At 35.6% G+C, this 14,563-nt stretch overlaps 1 protein-coding gene across 1 annotated transcript in view; it reads right to left on the minus strand.

The window, feature by feature from the left end:
* The window catches only part of ccser1 (coiled-coil serine-rich protein 1), a 1,005,229-nt gene that overhangs the window by 76,092 nt on the left and 914,574 nt on the right, over positions 1-14,563 (minus strand). The window contains exon 7 of the mRNA XM_039752885.1: positions 3,582-3,665. Within this exon, the coding sequence (XP_039608819.1) occupies positions 3,582-3,665 (84 nt within the window). The remainder of the gene's footprint in view (positions 1-3,581; positions 3,666-14,563) is intronic.

The following is a 14,563-nucleotide window of genomic DNA, read 5'->3' on the forward strand; positions in this document are numbered from 1 at the left end:
TGGCCCTAGTGTGTGCTTGGTGTGTGGGTGTGTTTGTGTGTGTCCTGCGGTGGGTTGGCACCCTGCCCAGGATTGGTTCCTGCCTTGTGACCTGTGTTGGCTGGGATTGGCTCCAGCAGACCCCGTGACCCTGTGTTCTGATTCAGCGGGTTAGAAATGTGCTATATAAATAAATGTTGTTGTTGTTGTATCCACAATCATGCATGCCTCTCATAGGTACTGCTTAAGATGGCAATGGTGATAATGGTGATTCACTAAGAAGGTTTAAGAAATACTGGTTTATACCATTTGTTTACTGCCATATCACCTTTAATGCAAAGCATGAGAAAACTGGAATAAACCAACATTTGTTGAATAAGAGATGTCAAAAGAATAAAAAGAAAAGCCCCAAAGCCAAATACTGCATCACTTGTGGTGAGTAAAATCACAAAAGGACCTTGCTAGTAATTATCTGATCTTCACATGGAAAAGAATGATGGAGGTTTTCATCCAAGTAAAATGCAGCAAAAGCAAAGAGCAAAATAATGTGTACTGGAGAAAAGAAACCTTAATTTATCTACATATACAGTGGTTTGTTGCTAACTGAAACATAACTTTCATTTCTTGGTTCAGCTGGAGAAGTATATTTTCAGTGTATACAGTATTTGACAACAGCAGTTTTCTCTAGTCTATAGCCACTTTAAATTTAATAAACGATATTTGAGCTTCTGTATTATGAACAGATGTGCTAAAATTCGTTTTACTTCACTTTACAACACAAAACATTTATTTAAAAGATAAAGCCTAACAATGTTGTTAAACAGCTCACTAAAGTTAATACAAATATGATTTGTATTATTTGATTTGTGATTTAAAATTTTGGTTTTTAGTACTGATAGTTCTTCTTTATTACACTATTAAGTTCCAAAATTCTATACAACACTTCTCTGTGGCCGAATCTGGTCTAACTAACTAACTTTCTTTTTTCTTTAATACTAAGTTTCATATTTGTGGCTTTGAAGATACAGACTGCAACTAATTATGAAAGCAGAGTCAAGCCTAAAAACCAGAATTACCAGCAGTCAAGTGAAAACCAGTGAGAAAGTAGCTTAATTCAAGATTAATGAAGAAACCACAAAGGTAAAGCAAGTTAAAGAGACATACAGTCTAATGAACCACATGCAATAACTACGTAATCACGATTAAATGTAAAATCAGGCTACTGAAACTAAAAGAACTTCTCACCAAGTCCTTCAATATGTGCTCAGAATTAATTATTTCAAACTAAATTAAACTTAATTATCAGGCTTTACTCAGTCACCTCTTAAAGAATTTTTTGTTTCCTGAAATTAAACTATTGCTTTTTTTGTGAATTCATCTACTACTGAAACCTTTGGGTAGTTGGATATTTTCTCCATAGATTTCTTATTTTGTTATTATTAACTTCCCAAATGTTCTTTTAAATATTAGTATATTTTGTATGCTGGTAATAAAGTTACATGCAAGGTGTCATTTTATGAAGAAACATAAAATCTGTTTTACATATGAATTTCCCTACAGTTCTGCGCAAATTAAATTTTGTTTCATAGATACATTCATATAGTTATATCTCTTTATATAAATATTAAAGATCTACAAAAGAATTTGCACTATTGTCAGGCAAATACCTGCATATTATTCCAAGATAGGTTCTCAGAACTACCAAAGAATAATTGTTGTCAGCAATTTATAACAGAAAAAGTTTCAGACATAAAATGAGATGCACATTGTTCTATTTCAAACCCTTGAGTTAAGGAGTTGAATTGAAAGCTTTACTGATTTATCTCTATAGGAATACTTTTTATCATTAGAGTTTATTTTCTTCTTTATTATAAATAGTAGTGCAATTATTATACAAATGTCACTTCTATCATACAATAAGCCACATTTTTACTTCTTAAACCTCAAAGAGCATAAACAGGTTAAAAACAACACCCTATTGTGAGCAGTGGAAAACTATCAACAGCACTTCATTTCAGCATTATTTTCAAAATTATACTGGGTTAAAGTATTTTTTGTTCATTACTAATTAATAAAAATACAGTTGCAATTGTTATAGCAATTAAATTTTTAATAGTTTTTTGATGTAGCACTAACACTAAAATAAGTAGGAATTAATTAAAAAAACACTCAGGAAATTAATAGCACTGCATAATGATTTACTATTTAAGTTTTCAAATTGCTTTCAAATATCATTTTCTTTAAATCACAGTAGACATGTTTTACAGATAAATACATTAGAATCAAAAATATACACCTTATTTTTTAACTTGTGTGTTATATTGTAATGAATAAAAGATGAATTAAAAGCAAGTCTTTGTAATATGCAACAATTGGAAATCCCACTGTACAACAGTAACAGCCCTAAAATTAATGATGCCTAAAAACTACATTTTACTCTTATTTCTCTATTATTCTTTCTGAAACAATTATTTCCCAACAACATAAATAGATACATTCAGGATTTTGGTAGAGAGTAAACTGGAGTCTGATATAGATTTGCACGTTAGGGGTTAGATTCCAAAGTTGTTGACTGGAAATATTTTAATCAGGCATCCTTTTTGCTAAAGTAAGAAAGACAGAGTCATAGCTCACAGTGTTTTGTTTTCAGTGAAATGATATTCTGCTCTTAGAAAAGTTTAAATATAAGGGACTCTTCAATGAGAAAAAAATGTAATCACAGCCAAAACATTTCTGCATGAAAAAAAATTAGGCATAATTATCAGATGCATGTTAAGAAATATTAATTTTACTTGGAGAAAAGAAAATAAAAAAGATGAAACATTGCACAATGATGAGGCAAGCTTAGACATTAACTACAAAACAACACACAGTATTACTGTATTACTAAAGCTGGTGCCTCGGCTGTCCATGTGACCTACTGCCTCAAATTCTCTGGAAACAATGAAGAACAACTTAAGAAAACGTATGTCAGGCAGAATGCCAAGTGGGGGTAGGGTGGCCTTTTGGCCTTTGAATCCCAGGAGATTTTTTTTTCCAGCTTAACTGGTGCTTTTTGTGTTCTCCTGGCCAACTGACAGACTCAGCTTTAGAGACTTAGAAGATTATATTATATATAAGGGCTATATCGATTTTATGTGCGCTTATATTGTTTTATTTTTCATTACTTATTCATTATTATTCTTACCTACTTTTTCTTTTCTTGTAACTATTTCTTTCACATCTTCTAAAGCACTTTGATCTATATTTTGTGAATGAAAATGTGCAATAGAAACAAATAATGTTGCACTGAAGGATAACTGCTTACATGTCTCTTGGCAAATTTTACTAACCTCAGAGAAATCCATTAACACACAGAACATAATGTCCGATTAACCCCTGAATAAACAAACTATTTTTAAAAGCTGCTGTAAATTGAACAAATTGAAAACAATTCCCTTAGGTCAGTCACAAATAAGACATAGCAAGCTAAATATTCTCAAAATCAGTTTAACTCATGTAATACTTCAAAAATTCTGACCTACATGTGTGGTATACACAACGAGATTATAGTGTTTAGCTGCAAATCCAAAGATAACCCTTACTAATAAATTTAGGTTTACCTTCAAAGTGAATGGCAATGGTTTCTCAGTACTTGGGCTGACTGGAAGAGAATGGATACTGGTTGCAGGACTCATATCTGCACTCTGTAAAAGAGAAAACAAAATATTTCCTGAAAATGTCTACAAATCAAAGTCAACCAATTTCTCCATAAAACAGTACAAGGGAACAACTTCAGAAAAATTAAATTACACTTTTTTCAAAACAGAGGCTGCAGCTGAACTCTAAAATGTAAACTACAACTGTCATTTAATAAATTGTCATGCCCACCTGGTTATTAAAAAAAAATCAGACACAATAAGATCAGACACTGCAACATCTCTTCATTCTGGAAAACAATGTCTACTAGTGGAAAAGAATCTTAGTATCGACACCAAAGGATTTGAATGTAACTATGTATGCATGTGCAGCAAAGGACTGTAGCAATATCATTTTCCAGAGTTCTTTACTGTATACACTATACTGTACACCTATAATAAAGCAAGAATAAGTTAAAAACTTATACATAAAGTAACTGATGCATATGTTGCCCTTAGTTGGAAAAATACTGAAGAACGTATAAAGAGGGCTGTAAATGTCCCTTTCACCGAGATGTGCTGAAACATATGTTTGTCTTTGAAATTCATATGTATGTTTTATAATTTGACTCATTCTGAGCTTTAAATGCTGTATATTACAACAAATTCATCACTGACGAAGAATAATTGCAGGAGAACTTCTCTGTTTGTTCTGCTTTCTTGCTGGGGTGATTCCAACAATAATTGTCTCCAGTAATGTATGGCAAAGTCAAGTGATGCCTGAAAAGTGTTTTTGTACTGTGACAGTTTTGGTCAATAATGTAATCAAATGGGAGAGAGAAACAGTGAACATGAAAGCAGACTGGCATATATTTATAATCAAAGCTGAAGCATAGCTTTGTTCTCAAATATTCACTGAATGCATCCAAAACTGCTTTCCTGCCACCTATACTTCATATTACTATCATTCAATAATTCATTCATTTATCAGGCTGGGCATACACTCCTCTTCCACTGCACATGAGGCCAATATAGTTGGCAATCTGTCTAACCTAAACTCCCTTATTGTATCTTGCGTAAAAGACACAACTTCAACATCAATCTAAAACCACAACTCTCACCCACCCATACTGCTCTTTGATAACGAATATTAATATGAACACCTTCCAGTCTCTACATTATCATATACTAATAATCATCGATATTACATACTAATATGAATGCACTTTAATCATCATGGTTTCCCCCCTTAATTTCAGTGCCATTATCTCTCCATGTCAATGGATATTATTAGTTGTCAGGGTTAATCTAGACATGAAGATTATTAGAAATCAATCAATATTCATCAGCTGTTTGTATATACATACTTTCCATTTGTTTTTTGTCACACTCATTAGAAAAAATATGGAAAAAGGTTTCGGGAAGTCAAAGATAATTTACTATATACATGAAATGCAGGATGGAAACCTGTTGAATAAACCTTTTTTGCTAAAGAAAAACATGTTAGTCACAGTTGTTTTTATTTGGTTTTTAGTTTTCTCTTTAAAAATGCCATTTTTGGAAAATAACTGCCAAAAGCAAATTTGGCAAACTAATTGAACCCTTTTTTTCATTGCATTGCCTATAAATGTTCATTACAGAGACAGATACTTATCAAATGACATCTTGCACATAATAAAATGCATTTCTTCACATGCTGAAATAAACTGAAACAACAGCATTTTAAAAAACTATTTGATAAATGTTCACAAATTAGAAATGTGCTTCTCAATGTCGCAGGATGGATGAATCATGTTGGCAATGTTGTGCATGGAACACACTAAATTGAGACGTAAAGGTTTGTAAGAATGTGATTGCTTCCTCTGTTATTTCTGGATGATGGTGGTTCTACAGTCTAATGAGTCACTGAGATGTTCTTCTGCATGATTACTTATTTCTTTGCTTAATAAATAAGAGCATGAAAAATCTAGAATGTGAAGTTAGGCTTAACTAATTTTAGGATTTGTTGAGAATTTCTGTTGTTTGAGTCTTTTTATGTATGAATTATAAAAGGAATGATGGTACAACAACCTTTTCTTTTGACAATACTGAATTTGAAAAGAAACTCACTAAGAAAACAGTCCTTCCCAAAAATGACCATGCAAAATTCTTCCATAAAGAATAACCTGAACTGTTAGACTATTAGCATACAGCTTACAGTTTCATGGTACAATAAAGATGTCATTCTCTAGAGATGTCTTAGGTGTTGTGATGAATAATCTGAATGATAAATAATTGATAGTGATAAGTATTGTAGGTTTTTTTAATCAATAATAAATGTTTAGAATGTGTATACTTAGAATAGATGCTGGGGATTTCAATACTGATTGTTTTTGTGTATATGCATATAACTCACCTAGCAAATAATTCTCATTTACCTTTGTCATACAAACAACCCTCATTATACTTTTGTCACTTCGATAGTGTGAAATGCACTGTGCAAATATCAGTTATTATTACTCAACAAATTAATTTTGAAATACAAAATAAGCACATTTTTGGCAAATATGGTGAAGTGATTCTCACTGTTACGTCAAAGCTCCTGGCATCCTGGGACAGGTTTGGAATTCAGCCATACAGTGCATCCGGAAAGTATTCACAGCGCATCACTTTTTCCACATTTTGTTATGTTGCAGCCTTATTCCAAAATGGATTAAATTCATTTATTTCCTCAGAATTCTACACACAACACCCCATAAAGACAACATGAAAAAAATTTACTTGAGGTTTTTGCAAATTTATTAAAAATAAAAAAACTGAGAAATCACATGTACATAAGTATTCACAGCCTTTGCTCAATACTTTGTCGATGCACCTTTGGCAGCAATTACAGCCTCAAGTCTTTTTGAATATGATGCCACAAGCTTGGCACACCTTGGCCAGTTTCGGCCCATTCCTCTTTGCAAAACCTCCATCAGGTTGGATGGGAAGTGTTGGTGCACAGCCATTTTAAGATCTCTCCGAGATGTTCAATCAGATTTAAGTCTGGGCTCTGGCTAGGCCACTCAAGGACATTCACAGAGTTGTCCTGAAGCCACTCCTTTGATATATTGGCTGTGTGCTTATGGTCGTTGTCCTGCTGAAAGATGAACCGTCGCCCCAGTCTGAGGTCAAGAGTGCAATGGAGCAGGTTTTCATCCAGGATGTCTCTGTACATTGCTGCAGTCATCTTTCCCTTTATCCTGACTAGTCTCCCAGTTCCTGTCGCTGAAAAACATCCCCACAGCATGATGCTGCCACCACCATGCTTCACTGTAGGGATGGTATTGGCTTGGTGATGAGCGGTGCCTGGTTTCCTCCAAATGTGACGCCTGGCATTCACACCAAAGAGTTCAATCTTTGTCTCATCAGACCAGAGAATTTTGTTTCTCATGGTCTGAGAGTCCTTCAGGTGCCTTTTGGCAAACTCCAGGCGGGCTGCCATGTGCCTTTACTAAGGAGTGGCTTCCGTCTGGCCACTCTACCATACAGGCCTGATTGGTGGATTGCTGCAGAGATGGTTGTCCTTCTGGAAGGTTCTCCTCTCTTCACAGAGGACCTCTGGAGCTCTGACAGAGTGACCATCAGGTTCTTGCTCACCTCCCTGACAAAGGCCCTTCTCCCCCGATCGCTCAGTTTAGATGGCCGGCTAGCTCTACGAAGAGTCCTAGTGGTTTCGAACTTCTTCCACTTACAGATGATGGAGGCCACTGTGCTCATTGGGACCTTCGAAGCAGCAGACATTTTTCTGTAACCTTCCCCAGATTTGTGCCTCGAGACAATCCTGTCTCGGAGGTCTACAGACAATTCCGTTGACTTTGTGCTTGGTTTGTGCTCTGAAATGAACTGTCAACTGTGGGACCTTATATAGACAGGTGTGTGCCTTTCCAAATCATGTCCAATCAACTGAATTTACCACAGGTGGACTCCAATTAAGCTGCAGAAACATCTCAAGGATGATCAGGGGAAACAGGATGCACCTGAGCTCAATTTGGAGCTTCATGGCAAAGGCTGTTAATACTTATGTAAATGTGCTTTCTCAATTTTTTATTTTTAATAAATTTGCAAAAACCTTAAGTAAACTTTTTTCACGTTGTCATTATAGGGTGTTGTGTGTAGAATTCTGAGGAAAAAAATTAATTTAATCCATTTTGGAATAAGGCTGTAACATAACAAAATGTGGAAAAAGCGATGTGCTGTGAATACTTTCCGGATGCACTGTACATACAATATTTAGTCTATGTATTAATGTCTGCATTAAAATTCTTTCATGCAATCATAATTATGAAAGTTGAATACAAGTTGACCTTCTGCTAGAGTACCGTATATTTTGTGGGCTTTTTCTGTTCTATTGGTACTTCATTCCCTGAGAATGGTCTTCCCTAGCAAACTATGTGTCTCTGTTAAGAGATAATTTACTGACCTGCCCAGCTACTAGGTGGGAAGCAGCAATGAATTGTCCGTAGCCTGTTCTCCATAATTGTGGAAATGATTCTGAGGCATGTCCAGTAATGAATCCAGGAGGTAGTGTAAAGTTGCCTCAGGCTGGAGCTTACTGAGGATACAATTTAATACCAGGAGGAAAAAAGGAAGGGGTTGTTTGTATGAGAAAGGTTAGCTGAAAATTATTTGCTAGGTGACTTAAGTGCATAGCATACCAGAACTGGTCAAAAGGGATGTAGTCTGTATAAAGAGGTCCAGACAGGCAACTGATTTACTTTTTGTCTGTTTTCACTGTAATACTTAATCTACCTCAGAGGTTTGAATTAAATAAATACATTTAATTTGATATTTATAGCTCTATAAATGTTATTCCAAGTTTAGAGAGGTTCCAGGAGGGGATGCCATCACTTGTAGAGATTTATAATAGTTTTTCCACTATATAAGTTAAAAAAAAAAAAAAGAAAGAAAAAAGGAAGGCCAATCACTTACAGCATTCATGTGAATTATTTCTTGTTTGAAAAAAGTCTGCTGCGTCTATTGCAAGAATATATGAATGAGGACATTAACCTCCACTAAGTCAGTGTGATGTATACAAAAATTCATATACAGCGAAGTTGAACATTTCCAATTAAGTGTTGTATTTATAGGCTCATTTCTTTCATGTAACAAGTCCTTTCTGATACAACTTAGAGTTCTGCCACGTGCAAAAGTTCGCTGACAACACTGTTATCATGGGCTGCATCAGGAGTGGGCAAGAGGAGGAGTATAGGAACCTAATCAAGGACTTTGTTAAATGGTGTGACTCAAACCACCTACAACTGAACACCAGAAAAACCAAGGAGCTGGTGGTGGATTTTAGGAGGCCCAGGCCCCTCATAGACCCCGTGATCATCAGAGCTGACTGTGTGCAGAGGGTGCAGATCTATAAATAGCTGGGAGTGCAGCTAGATGATAAATTGGACTGGACTGCCAATACTGATGCTCTGTGCAAGAGAGGACAGAGCCGACTGTACTTCATTAGAAGGCTGGCATCCTTCAACATCTGCAATAAGATGCTGCAGATGTTCCATCAGACAGTTGTGGCGCGCGCCCTCTTCCACACGGTGGTGTGCTGGGGAGGCAGCATAAAGAAGAGGGTCGCCTTACGCCTGGACAAACTGGTGAGGAAGGCAGGCTCTATTATAGGCACGGAGCTGGACAGTTTGACATCTGTGTCGAAGTGACGGGCGCTGAGCAGGCTCCTGTCAAACATGGAGAATCCACAGCATCCACTGAACAGTATCATCTCCAGACTGAGAAGCAGCTTCAGCGACAGACTGCTGTCACTGTCCTGCTCCACTGACAGACTGAGGGGATTGTTCCTCCCCCACACTATGCGACTCTTCAATTCCACCCGGGGGGGGGAAACGTTATACAATGTTATTGTGCCTTACACTCTCCACCCTGCATTTTCTAACTTGTACTGCATTTTTATTTAATTAGTATTGTTTTCATCAGTATGCTGCTGCTGGAGTATGTGAATTTCCCCTTGGGGATTAATAAAGTATCTATCTATCTATCTATCTATCTATCTATCTATCTATCTATCTATCTATCTTTTCAATGCTACTCTTGCTTCACATACCTTTGTGACTCTGTGTCCACTAGTGGTTAACAAGATCAGCTAGATACCAGAAAGTTCAATTTTACTTATTACCTTTCTGTATGTCTTTGACCCAACTGCAAACATACTGATATCAGGAAAGTATAAAAACCTCACAAATTATGTCAAGATGGTATTTGCCACAAATTCAGTCTAGCATATGTTGCTGTAAAAGGAAAGGCACAGTAAATGGCAATTCCAAACAGCTATCCACTTCCTGAGACCTGTTATCAGGCCAAAGAAGCCACCAACCTAAGGAAGGATTAAAGTTCATACTCACAATTGACCTACCAGTTAAAATAAGTGGCACAACTTAATAGGATGAACTGGAGGAGGAAGGTGAAAACCTATCTTTACATGGGAGGAATGTGTAAATAAAAACATCAGACAAGAAAGTGGCCAGAGAGGAAAAAGGACCCAGGATCTTTAAGGCAGGACTGCTCGTCACTGTGTCACCACTCCTAATTAAAGCAAAAAAATGTAAGAAGCTTTCCATATCTAAGTAAATGAAAAGAGGCAAGACGGAATACTCTACATATCACAAGAGACAAATGTATCTAAAAGTAACTTTTATGACACTATATATAATATGTATAGGTGCACAGTAAAAGCATGTAGCAATGCTTCTCTGCAATATGCTGTAGCAAGAAAAGAATATGAAGTTAATATCAAACAGATATTTGATTCTAATTGTACTGTAAAGTTAAAAAGAAGTTGTCCTGAGCTATATCGATTAAGGTGTACTAAAACTCTTGGTATTGGGTAGATAGGTGGATGAAAAGCTCAATCTCTTCCAACTCAAAATATGCTTTCATATATCATCACAATGGTGTATTAACCTCCTTGGCATAGGGCACTATGGAATCCGTTGTATTTTTTCTGAGGTTTAGTTATCACTGTTTTATTTTTCCTTAATTCAGATTTTTGGTTTTTTACCATTTTTTACTGTAGGAAAGTAGCAACAGCTACAACAAAACAACCAATAGTGAAATGGCACTTTACATTCCTTTTAATGAAACAACACACTAGCACAACTGTACCTTATTATACCTAGTGGCTAGAGGTTCAGGGCATACATTAATGAATAAATAAAAGTTCAAGGCATAATTCAAGTATATATTTACAGTATATATATATACACACACACACACATATATACAGTATATATATATATATATAATATATATATATATATATATAATAACTAACAATAAAAATGTCATTTGTATGTTTAAACATCTGAATTCAGAAAACTAAATCATTATATGTAACACACTTAATCAGTACAATTTGTATTAACTTGGAGCTGTGCTAATTTGGTTTATTTCAATCTCTAACACACAACCCCATTGATGTACATGATTGTGAGGCCTTGGTCAGCATAATCTCTTTCATTGACAAGAAGGTTGTCCATCTCCTTTTCCTGGCAGGCCTGTTATGGAAGGCAGACTTTATTTACATCACTAGAGATGCACTGAACTATTTATAGTGCTGCCAGGTCTCCCCCACCAAATTGATGACATGACACAAGCAGGTTGAATGCACACTGTTAGGCATAACCCCTTTTAAAACTTCATGGTATGTTTTCAGACAGTATGATGCATTGTCTGTAACCACTGCTAACATGTCATTAAGATTCAGCTGGTTGTTGTGAAGAGACTGAAGTACTGCCTGTGAAAAGGTGGAAAAGTTGCAGCTCTCCATAAAGATAACATCTGCCAGAAAGTACTGGTCTTCGGTACCTGTAAATGTAATTATGTAAATTATTTCTAATGATTCTTAAACCTTAAATGTTTACAGACTGAAAATGTGCATCATTACATCTATAGCTTTATCTACTGCATATCTTAAAATAATTAATTACAACGCAAAAGCTAACTAATCTGGAAAATGATAAATCCGGGAATAAAACATAAAAAATGAAAGAAAAACCTAAGGTGAAGCCTGATCTTCTGCCCAGGTTTGTAGGTGCTGAGTTCATTATGGAAGAGTCAAACGTGGACCTTGCATGCCACATCACCACAAGGCAAAACATTTATTAAATCCAGAAACATCACTGTTAATTTTCAAAAGGGAGTCCGTTAAAAACCAGTGCTGCTCACTAATAACATCTTTCTATGGAAGGCTATTAATACCGGTTAAATGATTTACAGTAAATATATTCCATACAATTAGAACTGTCTACATAAAATAATTACCATACAGCCAACTGTTTACTCGCCTATCACAATGTTGAGAACACTGTGAACATTGTCCATATGATGTTCAAAGGCACAGGTCAAACGAGTTTGACGAAAACTGCTCTCATTTTCTGGCTGCACGCCTCCCTGTTTACAATGCTTAATAGAGAAATAATGCATCTTCATCATTTTATCGAGCGGTATGTTTGACTCTGCACACATGGCCACAAAGTCCTCCACAAACTGAAGTGTTGCATCTGACGATTTTGTTGTTTCCTATATTGTTACTTGAAGGGGAACACTTATTGATCTTAATTTCTCCTTGTTCTTGAAATCGGTTTTAGATTTGACGTGGCCATTGAAGTATCTTTTTGTGTCCAGTCTAGGGTTATGCTGGCAAAACTTGCAGAAAAGCTGTTGTCCAGATTTGTAAAAATCGCCGGGATATTGTTGTGCCCTCAATTTTGTAGTTAAGCTTGTGTTTCTTAGTTTTCTGGATTTAGTTGGGGTATCTGATACTGCTTTCTTCAACATTTCTGTCTCATGCAGCTAGCTAATTTGCATGCCTTTAAAGAGAAAACATACAGGAAACACATGCACAAACGGTTGAGTCACGACTGAATTTCTATGAAAAACTGCGTTCTCTTGAAAAACAACTAATTAGAAAATAGTATCTGAATGATAGAACTACTGATTATTCAATCATTTAATATATTTGGAAGTTTTGTAACAGTCACTCCTTTAGTCTCTAAATTCTGCATTGTAAGAGCCAGTCTTAGAAAGTAATGCTTTAAGTTAAGATAAATTCATATTACTGCTTGCTTAGTCATGGCCACGGACAATGCTATTGCCTTTTACCCCATGTAAGTTAATAAGAGATAGAACTTTCTTGCTATAGCTAAGATACAGTATGTTAATTGAGTCAGTTGTTGTTTAGAATAGGTCCCAGTGCATAGGGACTTAAAAGACCCATTTTCAACATAGTAGTGGGATAGGAATACAGTTTTCTGACCGTTTTGAAATGGTTCAGAACCATTCTAAAATGATTGTGAAACATTTAGAAGTGATTTGTAATGAAATGAAACAAGATTTAAGCTTTGAAAAAAACTTTTCATAAAAATAACTTTTTTTTTGCTATATCAATTTTCTCTTTTTTGTGTGAACTGTTTTGCTTTGAATTTTTACTAAAGCTTTTAAAAACTAAAATATTTTGTCTGTGGAATCATTTTGATGAATCAGGCCTTTGCTGAATCCCATTTTGTATGCTAGAGCTGCTGAACTTTGGTAATTTTTGGAAAACTCAGCTACACGCACATTTACGTTTTTAAATCTAAAATCAATTTCTATGCATTAATTCTGAGATTTTGTCTGTGTTTTCCAAATCGCGGAAATCAAAGGGCTCTTTTAGCATTGGACCCAAGCATTACTCGTTGTACAAAAACCGTGTTAAAAGTGTTAGTCACAAGTGTCACTCACGCAACTATACTGATGCGTCTTGTGTAATCATTAGAACAGAGAATCACTTGGGCTGTAAAAGTGAAGTCAGTGCTGTCATTCCTTGGAGAAATTATGTCTGACTGTAGGTTTTAACTAATTATGAAATATCTGCACTTTACCAACAATGAAGACTTTGATGAGAATACCTAACCAGCACGCAAAATGCAAATTTGGGAGGTATACCGGGCAATTGTAGTAAAACTTTAGAATGTTTACATTCTGGACATGATGTTAGCATCAATGAAAGTCTCATGGCTTATAAGGGCAGACTGTCATGGATACAGTACACTGCATCAAAAACAGTAAGATTTGGCATAAAGCTTTATGAGCTTTGTGATTCTTAAACAGGATACATTTGGAATTTGGTTCTGTACACAGAGAAAGGGATAATGTTTGATCTGAAATACAATCAGTACGGAATTGCTACGTTATTGGTTCCAACTTTAATAGATTCTCTGCTGGATCAAGGTTACTGTCTAACCATGGACAATTTTTATACTTTGCCAGAGCTATTTGACATCTTGCTGCAAATAAATACTGACGTATATGAAATAGTGTGTCCCAACCTTCAGGTCATGTCTGAAGACTTTGACAGAGCTAAATTACAGCATGGTGTGCTAGTTGCTTGGCAAAATGGTAAAGTGCTTGAATTGAAATGGAAGGACAAAAAATGTGTTTATCTTCTTAGAACTGTACATAATGTAGCTACAGTCACTGTACAAGTAAAAGGCAACAAGCAGGTAATGAAGCCTTGTGCTGTGGTAAAATACAATAGCACAATGAGCCTGTAGAGCTTGTGTGGATCGAGAATTGACTTTATATCCTGTTATGCAAAGGCAACAAAAGAAATACTAGAAAGAGATATTTCATCATCTGGCAGAACGGTGCATTTAGAATGCATTTGTGTTATACAAACAAAAAGCTGGCAAAATTGTATCTCATGCAAACTTTACATGCCAGCTTGTTGAACAAATCATTGTCGCAAATCCACCGTCCACACTACTGATAAAGAGACATAGTCAACCTATCACATCCCAGATCAATCCAATTTGTGTTATTGGTAAACATTTTGTTGATTATATAGCTCCAATAGAAAAAAGAATCCAACTTGTACATGTGCAGTGTACTGTTCAAAAACTGGTAAATATGGAAAGAAAATCCAAAAATAAACACGCTATTATTGTCCC

Source organism: Polypterus senegalus, chromosome 4, assembly GCF_016835505.1.
Source record: "Polypterus senegalus isolate Bchr_013 chromosome 4, ASM1683550v1, whole genome shotgun sequence".
Classification (NCBI taxonomy): Eukaryota; Metazoa; Chordata; class Cladistia; order Polypteriformes; family Polypteridae; genus Polypterus; species Polypterus senegalus.